This window comes from Colletotrichum destructivum, chromosome 9 (assembly GCF_034447905.1).
Source record: "Colletotrichum destructivum chromosome 9, complete sequence".
In the NCBI taxonomy this organism is placed as follows: Eukaryota; Fungi; Ascomycota; class Sordariomycetes; order Glomerellales; family Glomerellaceae; genus Colletotrichum; species Colletotrichum destructivum.
The window spans coordinates 1,560,205-1,578,104 of NC_085904.1; the positions used below are offsets into that span (position 1 = coordinate 1,560,205).

Sequence of the window (17,900 nt, forward strand, 5' to 3'; positions counted from 1 at the left end):
TTCATAACCATCATCACACGTCTCTTATCGACCAACCTGAGTCAACAGACCAATTGAGTCGGTGAGTACGCGAAACCGACTCAGTATTCTTTGCCGACTGTTATCCAATTCGGGGCTGCCAAGGTCTTTGTAGCTTTCAGGCTCCCTTCGTCGCAACGAATCTTGCTCATCGTCCGCCACTGTCCACACCTATTCCGACTTTTCGAATGAGGAATAGCCCCGAAACATGCCCTTCATCGCCGGTAACACCTCGATTTTCGGTGCTTCAGAGTCCCCCCCCCGGGGTCTTGGCGAGATGCTTTAGCGAGATCAGCTAATGGCATTTGGTCAAATGTGCTGCCATCTCGAAGATCGAGTCCGGTTTCGATTCTCGTTTCCTCGATTTAGAGAACAATCCATCAAATTATACCACGTGACTTCGACTCGAAAGCGCCTATGACCGACTTCAGATGTCTGAAGAGACGACTTGTTCTCGAATCATGAAAAGCGGGCGACCATAGCGGAATCGACACTCAGGGTCGACACCTTCCACGAGACCGGACTTTGTCGAGCCGGGAGCAAGCCATACTACATAGAGAGTATCTGATCTCTTCGAAGCAGGAGCGACTGATTACTGAAGGTACAAATACTAATCGTGTTGGAAGGCTGTATATGAAGACTTATACGTACGTACGTGTGTTGTAAAAGGCTCAATTTATCTAATTCTAGGTGGCTAGAATGCATGCCTTAAATAGGCTTTCCGGCTGCTGACTCATGCGTACGAACAGAGTGCAGAATGACATTCAGACACTCACGCTTTTTACTTTATCGTACGTGTAAGTCAGTAGGAGCTAGTTACACTTTTCTTCCCTTGTTTCATCCTTCCTGCCACGTATTCCCCTTTTGCAAGACTAGTGAAAAGGGTGACTGTTGGTGTATGGTCCTTTCGTACGATGTTGTGTTGGTAGAGGAATTTGCGGATTTGTCGGAGAATTGTTCGATCAATTCGTACGAATTTCTCTTGTGAATAGTTGGCAAAGTCCCCAAGCCAGTCCCTATACATATCTCCATCTATAGGCTTAAAGTCTGGTCGGAGTACGTCTTCTAGGTACTGGGTTGCTCGATAGGTCTCGTACGTCAGTGGACGTGGGATTCGGAATTGAAGGTCGAAGGGTTGGCGATCCATATTGTCTTATACGGGAGGCAGTTGACGACAACGTCGTGAGCTGGTTCAAGATCTCGTACGTGTTGGTGTAATGCGTATCTAAAGGATAATAGTCGAACGACAACGTCGTAGATATGTGTAGGTCCCTTAGGTAAGCGCGTAATTGACGCCTAGAAAATAGGGAAAAAATCCAGGTCCGACAACGTCGTGAGGATAAAAGACCTCTTTCTAGAAGCTGTTAGAAGACGCTCGTCAACAGCAACGCTGTAGCTGCAGAGTCTCTATTCAGCTTGTTCTTAGCACATTCGTACGAGCTGGGCTCGTACGAATACCTCTTCTTCCTTGTCCATATATGCCCTCTGGCATTCATGAATGTTGGAAGGCTGTATATGAAGACTTATACGTACGTACGTGTGTTGTAAAAGGCTCAATTTATCTAATTCTAGGTGGCTAGAATGCATGCCTTAAATAGGCTTTCCGGCTGCTGACTCATGCGTACGAACAGAGTGCAGAATGACATTCGGACAAATCGGGATTATATCAACAGACCCTCACACTACGCCTCGAAGTAACACCTGTGCGGTGTTGATCAATAAACATATCCGCGCGGCAAGGTGCCGAGTCTAGTACCCTTTCACGCGAGGTCCTACTGCGTCTTCACGCCGGATAATCCATCAGCAGATAGCTGCCCGAGTAGCAAGTGACTGAGTACCATGTTTGCAGAAGCACTCAAGATGAGGAAGTCTCGTCATAATTTGGTTCTGCCCTCTAAGGACAATCCAACATGGACGAATCCACTCAGTATCACGTACAAATAGCCTCTAGTTCAAGTCCTTTGCCAGTTTTATCCTTTTCTTTCTGTGGATATCCCTTCAATCTTGGGCCGACATCTCCCTGGAGCATTTCTCTTGGGCTTTCGCTCTTCACTAACTGGAAACAAGAAACAAGACGTCTTCAGCTGTCTGCGCCGTTACTCCAGCAGAATTTTGGTCACTTCATTCATCGTTGTAACATGGCTGCTTAACTTGCCCACTACGTCTCTTCTAAGGTAGCAAATTGGATGCAACAAGGAATTTGTAAATCTTAGTGACAATCTTGAACTCTCGCAAGCACGCTTAGATAGTTTTGCGAACACGATGCTCAACTATCTTATTATTGTTGACGACCACTATGTGATGTGCCTACCCTTTCTTCGGCCTCTTCAGTGAATTGTGATGCAGATCATGCCAATACATGTGTCAAGGCCGACTCAAGTGTCCATTCCAGTAATCCTCCAGACTTAGCAGGCGGGTGGTTGTATTAGTTCCGAGCCACTGCATCTCAACGCTCGCTTGGTTGTAATCGAAATGCTCGTCCTTCGACTCCGTCTCTTTAATTTTGCTCCGATTTGCACCGTGTTTGGTTTCCGCAATCACGTTGGCAGAACTCGACACTGAATGAAACCCCACACAGTGAGCTCTTGTGAGTATTTCTTTTTCGAGGCTTACTGAGGTTGTAGCCTTTTGGTTCGGTCTCTAGTCTGGTTACAGAAAACATTGTTTCCTGGTTTTGGGGCAAGAGAGGCATCGCAGTCAACATGTCACATCTATTCGCTCTTTGTCACGAGTGGACTTTAGGACAAGAAGAAGTACCTCCTAATTCATTTCAATCAGTCAAATTACCTATAATGCGGTCGAATACTAGTTTACCAGTTGTCTAGGTCATTGTGTTTCCTCAGGAACACTCTTAGGGAGTGGTCCATCAACAACATCATCCTCAATAGTCTAGTGGTGGGACCTCCTGCTTGACGAGATGAGCCATACAGGCTATATGCACTTAAGAATAACTATTCCCCCTTCTTATAAGTAGTATATAGCTGCAGGGACGTCAAAGAGCAAACAAAGAGAGAGAGATATCACAACATTAACTCCTACATCGACTGACAGCCACCTCTTACAGCAAACCGAACAGGGTACACAAGCTGAGGGTCAGTTTCACAAGGTAGACAAATGTTGCTGGCTCTGAAAAAGGAGTACGAAATCGGTCCAAAAGTCGAAGTTGATGAGGTTTCACTTGAATAGCCCGAGTCGCCAGTGATACCATCGGACTCAATGACATCGCTGACTTCTTCATCACTCTACCCGGGCCACCCAATTACATGTCAATGGAGTTCATGGGCAAGAATGTCTTCGGATTTCACACCGATAAGACATCATTCGGTCTCGTATTGCGAAACCCTTAACTTTCCAGTACTCCTCCCGGCACCCCGGGATGCTCCGCGACCCGTTCCGGTACATGGCACCGATTAAGCGGGTCCGCTCGGGGCCGGGGTTCGGGGGAAACTCGAAAACGGGGGGTGTCGCTGACTGCGAGCAAACCGAACATGCCAAGATATACAACCCGAGGGGGGATGAACGTAAATCATGCAACACCTTATCCAGCGAATGTATCGTCGCATCCGCTCGAGCAAATTCCCCTAGATGTGCATAGAAAATCCCGTGACAAAGGGACATCAGAAGCACTTCCACCTCCGCTATCTTTCCCTGCGATCCGCAAATGATTGCCCCCACACTTCCAAGTTCCATACTCGCACAGTTTTCCCCCTATTATGGGCTGAAGGCAGTTGTGTTCATGCTCCTCACTACTCCGTCTGGTTTGGGTTCGCATACAACATCATAAGAGAATGATAGATTGACTCGCAACTGTCGAGCAGTTGTCAAGAGCTAAGTTTGATGCTCACAAACATGCACACAGCCAGGCGAATGGGTCACGCCACGGGAACCAGCTTTTGTTGCTCCCTGTCTCAACTTGGCCTGCCAACACGCTTCAGCTGACGACTCTAAAGCAAGACTACTGCTGTATCCAGAAGAACCGAGAGTAAGCTGCCCCAGCTTGCCGGAACTGTCTTTTTGTGAACACCGGTCCTAACCAGCAAAAATCTCCTCCAGGCCGCTCCACGTGCCCTTGGACCTCTCTTCCCAGTACGAGTCCTTGCCCATTCTCAGCTTCCATACCTCCTCACCCTCCGGGCCTTGGCCGACCTTGACAAACCACTTGGGCTTGTGCTCCTCGCCGTTCTCTTCTAGTACGCGACGCCGGGCTCGCTGTGCCTCCTCTAGCTTCACCTTCCACTCCTCGGCCTGGTCGAGATCGCCCTCCTCTGCTAGCCGCTGGTCCGGTCTCAGACGGCTGTCCGTGGGCGGCAACCTGCCCTTCTCGATCTCGGTTACCTCATTGAGACCCGCTGCAAATGTGGTCATTCCGTACGTGTTGGCAGCGTTGTCAACAAGTTTTCCAACACGCCATATCTCTTGCCCAGCGCCCTTTCCGGCCTGAACGATACGAAGACCGCCAGTCCATGTGCCGGAGAGGCTGCTACCAGTGTGTACGCCATCCGGTCCGTACGTCTCCACCTGGACATCCTCGCCTCGGCCGCCGAACATACCCTTGCTCCGGAACTCGACAGAGGCCTTCGCGCCGCTCGAGTCGTTGCAGATCTGCATGACACCTACTGGTTCAACATACTTCTCGCCCATGACAACGTTGCGCAGGAACATGGTCGCGTGTGTCCACGAATACAGCTCATCGGTTCCGTCCGGAAGTCGAAGAGCGACCCGGACGCGGCCTTCTGTTGTGATTTCGGCACTCTTGCCCCAGAATTTCTGCGATGGCGCCGGAGACTGGCTGAAAGACCAGTTGGCCGAATCAGCTTGCATAGCAAGCCTGACGGGGCGATGTGTGACCTTTTCCACAAGTAAGCGGAACCCTCCTGGAACTTCCTGTTCCGTCCGCAGCATCTCGTACGTCTCGCCGAGAAGAGGGTTAAAGGGCTTGCGAATAGCGCGCTCCTTGGCACGGCCGGTACTAAACTGCGACACAGCAAATGCCGCGACGTAAAGCAGACGGTCCTTGGCTTCTTTCTGCCGGACAGCCTCATCAAGGAGCTGAGCGTATTCCAACTGTTCTGCAACGCGCTGCAACAGCGAGATGGGTTCGTTCGCGGACACGGGCATACTGATGGTGCTAAGATCCTTGCCTACATTCTTTCGCACGAACGCAATCAGACTCGGAGGCTGCACCATGGCCGGTGGAATCGTGGACCGCCTGGAAACTGAGATGTCCACCGGCAGAGGAGTCAGGCTCTTGGGCTTCGCCGGATAGCAATTCGTGTCCTCTGAGCCGAGCCCCTCATCCTCCTGGGCCGACGAGATGGAAGATGAGTCACTCAGATGCTCATCAGCCTCCGAATCCGGGCTCTCATCCTCGCTTTGGGCAATCCTGACAATTTGCGAGTTTGTTTCACCGGCTTCAGCATCGAAGAACTCTTCCGTCGACACTGTTTCCATACTTCTCCGGGAGGGTGCGGCGGACAGGGGGGCGGGTGTTCGACGGCGTTTGCTGTTTGCAATCAGGGTTGTAAACTCGGACACGACGGAGTCAAGGTCGTTGAGAACTGCTGCGCAGTGCTCCTGCGTACTCTTCTCTTCATGGACGGACTTCTGCTTCGAGTGTCGCGAGCCATTGGCAGCAACGGTCGTCACGGAACTAGGAGATGGAACAGCAAGGGCAGAGGCGGCAGCGGCGGCGGTGGATGCTGTGGGTGTCGCGTTGCTCGATTTGCGCTTCCAGAAAGGGCGTCTCTGGGGCTGTTCAGTGGTAGTGGGAGGGGCGAAATAACCGTCGGGCTCTTCGCCCAACGTGCTGCCTGGGGATAGGTAGTTGGAGGCAGCCATACTGACGGGCCTCTGAGTTGACATGTCCTTGACCAGACGACGGAGCGCATCCCTGGTGCCAACCATGCGGCTGACAAGAGTCTCGACCTGCTGCCATTCGCGATCTTCGTCTGGGTTCGATTGCGTGGGCTTCAAATGCGTCGTGTTGACCCTCAAGGGGGCGGCCCTGTTGTTGTTAGGCTGCTGCTCCTCCACGCCTCTCGCGGCGCGACTGGCCTTTTCCAAGGCCTTGGCCCAATCGCTGAAGTCCTTGGCATTGGATGCCCGCAGATGCCAGATCTCGGCGCCCGAGTCAATGTTAATCTCCCGGCGGCGCTCGTCGGCGGCGATGGCGGCAAGACTCAAAGGGATGGCACCACGAAGAGCGGACGAATTGCGGTTGTAGTAGTACGACAGCGTGCAGGATGAGTAATCCAGTGAAAAGAATCTACGCGCGTAACCCTGGCCCTTCTTTCTCCTCCTCTTGTGCAGGATGCCAGTATGGTAATTGGTGGTCCCATCACTGCGGCCCGAGGCAGATGTCGGGCGTCCCGCGGCAGGCATGTGGCTGTGGAGGCTGTCCTGGGATGCCGAGGTGACGGCGGCCATCTGCGGCAGGCTGGTTTTGCTGGCGGTGGCGTTGGACCCGGCCTGTAGGTTCGGGAAGCTGTGAGCGGTGGTCTGGGGCGGTGCGCCGGTCGGATAGGTGAGGAGGACGAAGGTGGCCGTCTTGGAGATCTGCTTGGAAAAGGTGTTGTCAAAAACCAAGCCGAACATGCCGCCCTGACCGTGAGGCACGTCCCAAGTGCCGGTCGACACCTTGTCGGCATCGCATTTCCCATGCCATTTTATGGGAATGAATCCCTTGTTGGCGAGCTGCTCTTGGGCGGTGCTCGAATCCCTCCTGGCGAACGGTTTTTTGGGCTCGGCGACGCCAGAGGTGAAGGAGCCCGGGGCAGCCGCTTCGTCGTTCTGGTTGGTGATGAGGCCGGCGGCGCCAGTGCCGGGATGCTTTACAATGCCAAAGTTACTGTGCCGACGAACGTGCTGTCAGCAGGTGGGCGGCGTGGGAGAGACAAGGAGAGGAAGTGGCAGCAAGATACTGGGCACGCACATGGATTTCTTGTGTGGTTGAACGCTCCAGGATATGGTGTGGCCTTCGTCGACCTTGACCCATCGTACGATGTAGGACTATTTCGAGCAAGGCATAAGTCAGTACGTCGAGGTGGCAGGGCGGTTGACGACTTAGGTACCTTGCTATGTATCTCGAGCTGCTCAATGCCCGCCATGTTTGCGGATTGAAATGGGAGGAGCTCGAGCTGTGGGTGAAATTGAGGGGGAGGGATTCGAAATTGGCGATCGAGCAGGCGTTCAGGTTCTGGTTCGGGTGGAGATCCCAACACTATTGAAGGACCATGATGTGGAGGGCGACGAAGGAGGTTTGATGACGGCTCAATGGGACGGACAGGAGGGAGAAGCGGAGGGCGAAGGCGAGGGAGAGGAGAGAGAGGGAGAGGGAGAGGGAGTAAGACGTAAGTGTTTGGTTTGCATACGAGAGGAGGGTGAGAAACATATGTCACCCTTGCAAGAAGTCGGGGGGAGCTTCCTCGCACCAAGCACGGATAGGTATTGCGGTATCCGTTCCGTACCTACCTAGGTACGCGGACAGAGGGTACATGCCTACGAATAGAGAGTGTGGGACGTCTTTTTTGGACACTTCGCCCAGCCTGAACCCAGCCACACCTTTGCGCCCAGCGGGGCACTCGGCTAGTTGGGGGCGGGACGTCACTGTACACTACCCATTCACTGTCACTGGTCAGTGGTCAGTGACGAGACTGCTTAGGGTGTGGGTGACAGAGTGGAGACGGGGACGGGGACGCTCACGCAGGCCGCGACAAAACGTTGGCAAACGGGCTGTGCGAGCGCGGTACGATGCATCTATATGTACTCTGTACACTCCAATGCCATGCCATGTCAGCCTCTGGCCTGGCGGGTCAAAAGCATGAGTGTTTTACGCGGAACGTTGACATCAGGAACATCAATAGGTACTGTGGAACTGATTTGCGGCAGACCCGTCTGGTTGATATCCATTGACCATTGTGATGAGATGCCAGTCTGGGTCACCCAATGACAGGTCCAAGAGCGCGCCACCTGCCGCTGCCGTATCTTATCAATGCGCAGTAAGATGGCGGTCAACCCGAGTCTCGACGAAACATGATACCATGTGAACCGCATACACCACATGTCTGAGTACCGCCGTACCGCCTTCCTGAGTAGGTACGCGCACGATACACCTAGCCCAGCCAGGTCCCGAAATTAAATTTATACGTGTAGTTGCCGTTCGTATCGATCGGGACGTCAATCCTGTGGTGGGTAAGGGGTGAAAGGGGGGAAGGGGGAAGAAGCAGACATGGAGCACACGACCAGACCAAACTGGGTTATCCCGACCCTCGGGTTCCCTCCTCGAAGAGTCGTTCCGTCGAGAACGCCATATGGAGCCGTGAACAGCTCCAGCTTCCCACGTCATATCGCGCAGGGACGAAGCGTTGAAACGGTTGCAGAACAGGCCCCGAGCCGTCTTGTGCTGGGTGCCACGAGGACGCCGGGAACCGCGGGGGCGCCTCTCATGACCGGTCCCTCTTGGAGCGTTGGCCGACAGAGCCGCGATTCGCCTGCCAGACACACAATACCCGCCGGCGGTTCAACTCGACTATTCGGCGACTCCGGATACTGGTGGCTGAGGGCTGATTGCCCTACCCAGTAAGGGTAGGGGAGAGGAGGGTAGGGTAGGTTGAAGCTCAATACTGGGTATGTGCCTACTGTAAGGAGCCGTGATGGATAGATGGGCGGGCTTTAGAGATAGGCGGATAGACAGTTGGGCGGATACATGTCAGGGCGGCTGACTGCTGCCGTTGTGAGCTGGTTGCACGAGGCGGGTTGCAGGAGCTGAAACCGCTGCTTCGATCTGGCTGTCCCGTGGCTCCGGGACCGGGAGCTACAACACCTCCCTCTACCTACCCACCTAGGGTTACCTAGGTAAGGTAGGTAAATGTAAGTGTATGCAAGCACTGCCCACTCGTCCATGGGAATTGACAGACTGTCTGCCACTTTGACAAGACCTTGAGTGGCAGTGACAACGACCGAGAAAGGAAGTGAAAACTCAAGACTCACGATGCCCTTTGCTGGGGTACCGATGCGTGTCTATCAACGATAGGTATCTACCTCCTTGTGTGTGTGTTGGTCCGGGAGCGAGCTCATGCTTCACTGACCTTCAGGAGGAGTGGCTCGGCAGCACCCGGACCCGCGGCACCATCGGAATAAGGTCGGGCCCTGTCAATGTCATGTCATGTCATGTCATCCACCTGCCCTGCTGGTCCGCTCACTGATCAGTCCATCAATTGGGTATGCATCCGTAAGAAAACACGGGATTTTATTCAGGTACCTACTTTTACTTCCGTTTTTCCCTCCCAAGCCATCTTGGCCTGTTTGCCAGACTGTCCAGACCCATCGCCTGCGCCCCCCAAGTCCAAGACACTACGCGCTACCTTCTTTAGGTTAGACACACCGACTCCACCTTGAACTTCCCCTCTTGTTGCTTGCACCGTGTCTGTCTCTCTGTCTGCCATCGTCCCCTTTCTCCTGAGTCGCGCGCACTATTCTGCCCCAAGACCACCACAACCGCCGTCGTCACCACCACCTCAATCCGCCAAAACACTTCGGGCAGCACAGGTGGAGCCTCATCTTTCACTGCTGAAGCATTCTTTTGTTACTCCTTCTACCACGCCATCCGAACCATTGCGTCAAACTTGACAACGAGGACCGCCTTCACTCTCTACGCCCCCTTCTCGAATGTAGACTGGCTCGGCGCCATCCTAACCCGTCTCAGCCTCCGTCCGACAAGCTTACGAATACTTACCCCAGCCTCCCCAACGCATGATTGAGGCAATGGGAGTCGTCGCGCTTCCCTTCCTACCTTCGACATCGGGCGCCCTTTTCCCCATTGCATAATTTCTCCCATGCTACATCTTGTTTCTTGATACCCCTTCCTGTCCCGCCCGCCTAACCGCCCGATCATCCGCCGCGCCCCCCTCCCTCGCTCCGTGCTTGGCCTGAAGGACCCCTCGATCTGCCTCCCGATCTCGACGAGCCGCATCACGCCTTGTCCACCCAAAACAAAGTCTCCTCCACAAACCACGCCAACCCGCGCGTGCACATACGCTGTCGCCAACGTTAACCGTTGCACTCCTTATTCAATCATGGCTGGTGTCTTGAGTAAGCGCCAGCAGGCCCGCAACGAAAAGGTCCTACACGATCTGGTTCAGTCAGTCCCAGGAAACAACTTTTGCGCCGACTGCCAGGCACGGAATCCAGGTAAGCGCCGCCCTGCTCTCCCGCTCAGACCTTGTTCCAATATTGACAGTAGTTCGCAGCATGGGCCTCATGGAGTGTAAGTGCCGTTGTCCTCCGTCCATCCCGCTCCATCGATTCGACGTCAATTCGAACCATGTATCGAAACGCGCGAGCAATACTGACAGGGGAACGCAGCTGGGCGTGTTTCTTTGCATGAGATGTGCCGCCATCCATCGAAAGTTGGGCACGCACATTTCCAAGGTGAAATCCTTGAGCATGGACAGCTGGTCTAACGAGCAAGTCGAGGTTCGTCCCAAATTCGCTCTCGTGAACCTGCACGGTGACGCCCTAACCCGTAGACCGCAGAATATGAAGAAGGTCGGCAACGTCAGATCCAACCAGATCTACAACCAAGACAACAAGAAGCCACCCGTCCCTGTCGATGCTGACGAGGCCGACTCGGCCATGGAACGTTTCATTCGCACCAAATACGTCAACAACAAGCCTGTTCCCGTGCGGAAACAACACTCCAGTCTCTCGGATGAGGGGATCCCACCGCCGTTACCACCCAAATCGGGAGGCAAATTTGGCTTCCGATCCGCCTCGTCAATCTTCCCCCTGTCGTCTCGCTTGAAGAAGGATTCGTCATTGCGCAGTACCATGTCGAGCCCCAGAGACATGCCTCGAAGCCCTTCGCCCACCGACCTCCCAAATAAGCCCTCCAAGGTGTTCGGCGCGAGTGTTTCCTATGAACAGGAAGACACAGAAAGGAAGCTGGTGAGCTTACGGGACATGGGATTCTCTGATGGCCAGCGCAACGCCATGGTGCTGAAGGGAGTGAGCGGAAACCTGGAGAGGGCCATTGAGACCCTGGTGCGATTAGGAGAAAGCGACAGGAGGTCGCCCTCTCTGACTGGACCGCGTGAGAGCTCGTTGCGCGGATCGCGATCGCATGCGAATCTGTCGACGTCCAGCGGCCTATCTGCGCCACAGCCAACATTTAGTGACCACACTCAGTCTCCTTCCACCGCCTCCAGCAACAACCCGTTCGACATGCTGCCACCGCAGCCGCAGTCTTCGCAATCGACCGGCACGCTACAGAACAAGAACCCATACGCGAACAACCCCTTCGGAGCACCGACTCAGCAGCAACAAGACGTCAACCAGGCCTTCGGCAATCTGTCGCTGGCGCCCGCCCAGCCCCTGTTCCCTCATCACACCGGCGGTCTCCCGGCTTCGCAACCGTTCGCTCAGCCTCAGCAGATGTACCACCAGTCGATGACGCCGCCGGTACCGCAACAGCAACAGAGCTACAACCCTATGAGCTTTAATAATAATAATATGACGTATCCTCAACCAATCCAGCCGCAGGCGACAGGCTACAACCCGTTCTTCACGAATCAGATGCAGCCTCAGCTCCAACAGAACCTGGGTGTCAACACTGCCCCGACATCGAGCCCATTTGCCAACAACCCTTTCACGCGGTCTCCAACGCGGATCCAGTCCCCCTCTCTAGGCCAAATACCCGAGCAGTCGCAAACAAGCTTTTACACGGACTCGCCGCAAACGGCTTCACCACAAACCAGCAACCCGTTTTTTGCACAAAGGGGCTCCCAGCTGCCGCAAGCCCAGCAACAGATGCCACAAGCACCACCGCAGCAGTCTTATCAGCAGCAGTTCCAGCAAGAGCAAAATCCGTTCCAGCAGCAGGGACAACAGCACTTTCAGCCACAGGGGCAGCAACAGTTCCAACAGGGGCAGCCGCTCTTCCAGCAACAAGAAACGGGGCAACATCAATATCAAGCTCCAGCTTCTCAGCCAGCCTACCAGCAGCCTCAGCGACCTGACAAGGCCTCAATCCTGGCCCTTTACAACTATCCGCAATTGGCTCCTCAGACTTTTGCCGCCCACGTCCAACCACAAGAAGCGGCGCAGACGGAAACCGCGGCGCCTCGGCAGCCGGACCACGACACAAATGGACCGATGCAGACGGCAGGGAACAAGAACCCGTTTTTGGCAAACGGTACGACATCGCCTGCCGTGGCCCCGGTCCAAGGAATCGGAACGGAGGTCGGTCCTCGCAAACCGGGCGTCAGCCGGGAGAGCATGGCCTTCACGGACATGCAATGGACAAACGGTCGTCACAGTCCTGATGCCTTTGCCAGCCTTAGCGCGAGGCACATGTAAGCCCGGGGCGGGGGGGTGGTCCCTCATAACCCTTCTTGTACATAAATGCGCTCTGTTTCGTTCTTTTCTTCTTTCGTTAAATGTAAGATATCGCCGATTCGAAGACGTTGCCAGTATTCGCATGTCTTGATGTTTGGTTGCCCACATGAATAGCGAGGGCTCTTGTATAAGACGTCAACCCCTTTCGATTCTAGAGGGGGGGGGAGGGTTTACTTTATGTGCCATCCGAAATCAGACTTTATGTTTTTTTTCTTTTTCCGATCTGATGTTGCGAGCCCATGTTGCTGTTTACATTGTACACACCTTCCTTACCTACCGATACCGTGGTTCCCCCAAATGGGGAGACTTGTTCCGGGGGGAGGATGCGGATCCCTGCGGGCCAGAGAGGACCGGCCCCGACGATGCCGAAATCGGGCATGTCGACCGCACTAAACCCGGATCGGATCTTGCACCACCAACCATCCTCCGCGGGGAAATTGCCGACTACACCGATATCACCGCTGACCGAATTCAAACGCCGGATGTGACTCAGATCCCGGCTTGACGAGTACAAAGACCGCGAAACCAAATTCTATCTATCGTAGGGCGCCATGGTACACTCTGTGAAACAATAATACCACTCACATTACGAGAAGACCTTGAATTACACCCTTACCCGCCTCCGGCATCATGGCATCTTTCGACTTACATGCTCGGCTCCGCGCCGCCCTCCCAGACGGGGACAAGGCCCCCACTCTCCCCTCCTCGATGGCCCTCGCCAACGCGTCAGCTTCACTTCCACGGCCCACCAAGGAAGGCTACCTTTCACCGCTGGGAACCGAGGCCACGCTCACCCACATCCTCGACGAGGTCGTCCCAGGCCTCAACGGGCAGGCGCGGAGCGGGCGATACTACGGCTTCGTCACGGGCGGGTCGCTGCCCGTAGCCGAGGCGGCGGACAACATCGTCTCGGCGCTGGACCAGAACGTGCAGGTGCATCTACCCTCGCAGACGGTGGCGACGGAGTTGGAGAGTGTCGCTCTCAAGATGCTTGCTGATGTGCTGGGTCTCGAGGAGGGCGTGGGCGAGGCGGATGTCTGGGAGGGGAGGACTTTCACGACGGGGGCGACGGCAAGCAACATTCTTGGTCTGGCCTGCGGAAGAGAGGCCGTCATCGAGAGACGAGGCGGCAGAGTCAGCGAGGCAGGCATCCTGGGCGCGTGTCTGGCGGCGGGTGTGAAGGAGATTCAGGTCCTGACGAGCATGGGACACAGTTCGCTTTTCAAGGCGGCGAGCGTCGTCGGGCTAGGAAGAGCCAGTGTGAAAGAGGTGCCTGCAAGCACGGACGAGCCGTGGAGGTTGGATCTGGATGCCTTGGAGAGGGCCTTGAGCAGAGAGGGCGTGGTGAGTATCATTGCCGTGAGTGCTGGGGAGGTGAATACGGGCAGGTTCGCGACAGGTGGGTTCGCGGAAATGAGAAGGCTGAGAGACTTGGCTGATAAGTTTGGGGCGTGGATTCATGTCGATGGAGGTACGTCTGTTGTTTGCGCTGTGATCCCAAGTCGGAGCGTTCATGTTGCTGACCGATGAGTGTAGCTTTTGGTATCTTTGCGAGGGCACTGGAGTCGACGCCCGAGTTTGAGAAGATTAGGGGCTTGGCATCGGGTTTGGAGTTTGCGGACAGCATTACTGTCGACGGCCATAAGCTTCTGAATGTGGTGAGTATGATTCTTGGGTAACCTTTTAGACCAGACGATCTATAGGGGGTAATTGGCGTGGGAAACACTGACCATAATTCGTCATAGCCCTACGACTGCGGCATGTTCTTCACGCGCTCCCTCGCAATCCTCACGTCTGTCTTCACAAACCCCAACGCAGCTTACCTCTCATCCGGCCCTTCATCCATTCCTTCCCCGCTCAACATTGGGCTCGAGAACTCGCGCCGCTTCCGGGCCCTTCCAGCCTATGCGGTGCTCCGATCCGAAGGGCGGGCTGGCATCGCCGCAATTCTGGGGAGAATGGTCCTTCTCGCGCGCCGGGTGGCTCGGTGGATTCGCGAATCGGAGGCGTATGAGCTGCTCCCCGAGGGGGCCTGGGACTTGGAGGAGACACACATGGTCGTCCTCTTCCGGGCGCGTGATGAAGCGGCCAACGAGGAGTTGGTGGGACGAATCAACGCCACACGAGAGATGTACGTCAGCGGAACGAGCTGGAAGGGGAGGAATGCCGTGAGGATTGCAGCGGGGAGCTGGAGGGTTGACGTCGAGAGAGACTTTAACGTCGTGACGCGGGTGTTGGGGGAGATGGTCAGGGGATAAGGTGGTGAAGAGGGTGGAGGGGGGACTTGGGCCTGGAGGCCATGGCAATGGTATACCTAGGTGGTACCTAGGTCTGACGAGCTGTAGGCGATGTGGTAGATACCCGAGGGAGGTGCCCCCACTATATGCCCTCTCTCGCTCTTTCCACCTCAACCACATCTCATCCCACGCCTCTAACCCCCCCTCCAACCGACCCTCACGTGTTGTACCTTACTCGTGTTCCTATCACAGGAGACCAAAGAGACACCCTCTCTATTCGGTCCCAATTCCTTCGTAATGATATCGCTAACATAGGGGCGGACCACTGAGCGTGGTGGTTGCGATCGAACCATGCGATGAGATGTAGCTTCCGCCGAGGGAGTGGACTCTTCTGACTTTTGGGCGATACTACCATTTATTTAATAAGTATTTCCCTCTTTGTCTTCCCTTAGGCCAGTCTCTGTACCTGACCAAGGGCATTTATTACAAATGTCCTACGAAGAGCTTGTTGGTGCTGGAAAAATGAAGAGTCGACCACTTTTTTCTTACTGCGGCGACACAACCTAATCACGGAGACAGACATCTTTGGGTTGTTCTTACCAGCTGTCGACCGACATCTCGCAAACTAGACCCGCAGGTCTTCTATCTTCAGACGACGGGGGTGCAGATGCGTGTTGACGCTCGAAAGTCGCCGGTGGAAAATGTCACTCAAGGGCATGGCGAAGCTTTGCACAACGGGACAGAGATCCATCCAACCACAGGACGTGGGAGCCTCAGCAGAGCGTCTCGAGCCTCCTGTGCTACCCGAGTGCTTACCTACGACATGTCATGGCACCTCACATCACCGTCCATCGAATGCCTACCCAGCACGACTAAGCGCAGGAGAAGGCGTTGGCGCGCCGAGAGAGAGAGACAACCCCCCCCCCACAAGCGTTTCGGCATCCCCTCAGATATCGTGTCCTACGTAGGGGTCCAAAGACATGGTAAACACAGACATGGCAGGTAATTGCCTCAACTTATGACACGGAACGAGCTTACGATGACCCGGGGTGTTGTCGCCGAGCACCGCGAAACCGTCGAATGTAAGTTTTCGATTCAACATATGGCCACTTGCCGTACGGTCTTGGTCCCTCTCCCTTTAGCTACCCAAAGATACGGGGCAAGTAACACATGAGACGTCTTCGGCTACAAGATCAGACTCTTTAGTCATAAACGGACGAGCTCATAGCCCGTGCCATTGACACTTTTATCTATACCATGACGGCGCATCGTGTTTCCGTGCATTTCATGACAATTTGGATAACTCAGTTGCAATTTACTCTGGCTGTGGACTTAGCACGTTCTCATTTGTATCGTTTTCGGAGTGTCTACAATTGATACTGCAGTGGATATAAGATACATAAAATATGTAGTTCTTCAGACTTGGCGTCTGTGAGTTCTGCGAGTGCTGTCGGTGATGTGTTTCAATGACGATCCTTCGCGGGATCTCCCTCTCGTGACCTCTTCAACAGGCCAGCCCGTTTCCATACTCCTCTCACCCCTCCTCCCATCTCCTGATGTGTACCGTCTTGATACTCGTAAGGTGTCGAGGCAGCCGTGTGACCCTTCGCGGGCCGTGTGCTTGTTGTAAAGGAAAAAAAGAAAAGGGCCCTTCCCCAGGCCGAAAATGGTATCATTGTTGTACTTTCCCCCAAACGCCCTTTTGATGACTTGCCGTAACGCCAGCGGAATGAAAGATGAAAGTGGTGTATAAAAAAAACCCTAGGCTGTAGTTGTTTTCCCTCGCGATAGGGTTTCAGTGATCAATTCCGCGTCATGGCCGAAGGAGGGCTCATGATGGTAGATGGGGGCGTTGATGGTGACGAGCCGGTAGCAGTGCTATAATCGGGTGGCATGGAGCCCCGGCTACTACCTGCTGTGGCGCCGATGGGTGGAGGCGGAGGAATAGAACCGGTTGCGGTGTGCTCGACGTGAGCCATCTCGAAGCTGCCATCTCGGGGGAGAGTCTGTCCCGGCTTCGCCTTCGGTTCGTAGGCGGGAGGAGCCTCACCGAACTCGTCCAGGCCCTCATCGCTGCGTGTGGTCCATGCCCATCGACCATTTCGTGATGAACGTTGACCCCTTGTCCTTTGGCGATTGGCTTCTAGATCGCGGCGGGGCCACGGACGTTGAAGGCCAAGCTTGCGGAGACGGCGGCGACGCTGGAACTGGATGAGTGTTGCGAGAATGCCGATGGCGAGGAAGACAACGAGGGGTGTGAGGATCCAAGTGTAAGGCGTATCGGACAGCGAAAGCGAGTTGCCTGTGTTGCCGAGAGAACCATCTGAGGAAGACATGATGGGCGACTGGAGGTGAAGTGAACGACGGAGCTTGATCCGGTGGGAAAGAGCGAACAAACAATGTTGCTTGTCTTATTCAGAGATCTGCGGGAGGGGGATGAAGTAAGGCGTGGCAGCGGCTGTGACGGTTGTTCAGGGTTTAGTGGTGAGTAAAGAGAGGGGGCTTCTTGTTTGGTTTTCTGGATTGGATCGGGTATTGTCGTCTATTCTTGGGATGAAAGGGAAGGAAAGCTGTCGGCCGGTTGTACTGGACCGTCTTACAAAGACGCAGAGCAGAGGGCGAAACAGGGAACGGATAGAAGCAGTGATGGTGGTGCAAGGGCGAGACGTTGACTCTTTCACGTCATCATAGCGTGGCTCAGATTCTCGGGATTCGCTAGCGTTGTCTAGATGTACCAAGCTTTCGATAGCTGGGTCGCTGTATGTTGCTGTGGTGGAGCGGACCGAACAGTGGCCGAAGGAGACGGAGCGGACGGGATGATGTGACGAGATGGTGGGAAGAGATTCGGGGTCGACGGGAGCTTGGTGTTCGGTGGTTGGCGCACGCAAGGAGGGAGCCTGCGAGCTATGATGATTTAATGGGGCTCATGTGGGTAAGTCGGGCCCAGTTGTTGTTGTTGTTTCTTGCCTGATTGCAGGTTTGCGGGATGCAGATCGGATCGCGGATGGTCGGCCTGGTTGGTGTTTGACTTACAAGGTAGGGGGCGAGACAATGATGGAAAGAAACGAAGAAGAAGAAGAAGAAAGCGAGAGTCGAGGGGAGGGAGAGGGAGAGGAAGAAATGGTGGCGGCAGTAGATATTGGATATTTGGCTGCAAATGCCAAACACGACTCAATAGCGGAGGGGTCGAAAGTGGAATTCCAGCCGGCAGGGGTTGGAAGGAAGGAAGAAGCCGAGAAATGAACCATGTAC

General features: G+C 54.6%; 4 protein-coding genes across 4 annotated transcripts; 2 read left to right on the forward strand and 2 right to left on the reverse strand.

Annotated features, from left to right (window-relative positions):
* Positions 1 to 4,047: 4,047 nt before the first annotated feature.
* Positions 4,048 to 7,124, reverse strand: CDEST_13603 (Putative oxysterol-binding protein; the record flags this gene model as incomplete). Its single annotated transcript, XM_062929759.1, has 3 exons — positions 4,048 to 6,865; positions 6,950 to 7,026; positions 7,089 to 7,124. 3 exons carry the CDS (start codon positions 7,122 to 7,124, stop codon positions 4,048 to 4,050), a joined length of 2,931 nt encoding a protein of 976 aa, XP_062785810.1.
* Positions 7,125 to 9,307: 2,183 nt separating this feature from the next.
* Positions 9,308 to 12,507, forward strand: CDEST_13604 (Putative Arf GTPase activating protein). Its single transcript, XM_062929760.1, has 4 exons — positions 9,308 to 10,206; positions 10,266 to 10,282; positions 10,381 to 10,491; positions 10,552 to 12,507. The coding sequence occupies exons 1-4, from the start codon at positions 10,092 to 10,094 to the stop codon at positions 12,370 to 12,372; spliced, it is 2,064 nt and encodes a 687-aa protein (XP_062785811.1). The 5' UTR covers positions 9,308 to 10,091; the 3' UTR covers positions 12,373 to 12,507.
* Positions 12,508 to 12,965: 458 nt separating this feature from the next.
* On the forward strand, positions 12,966 to 15,147 carry CDEST_13605 (Putative pyridoxal phosphate-dependent decarboxylase, pyridoxal phosphate-dependent transferase). The gene is made up of 3 exons (XM_062929761.1): positions 12,966 to 13,882; positions 13,948 to 14,069; positions 14,157 to 15,147. The coding sequence occupies exons 1-3, from the start codon at positions 13,042 to 13,044 to the stop codon at positions 14,667 to 14,669; spliced, it is 1,476 nt and encodes a 491-aa protein (XP_062785812.1). The 5' UTR covers positions 12,966 to 13,041; the 3' UTR covers positions 14,670 to 15,147.
* Positions 15,148 to 16,372: 1,225 nt separating this feature from the next.
* Positions 16,373 to 17,900, reverse strand: CDEST_13606 (uncharacterized protein). Its single transcript, XM_062929762.1, has one exon. The coding sequence runs from the start codon at positions 16,982 to 16,984 to the stop codon at positions 16,451 to 16,453; it is 534 nt and encodes a 177-aa protein (XP_062785813.1). The 5' UTR covers positions 16,985 to 17,900; the 3' UTR covers positions 16,373 to 16,450.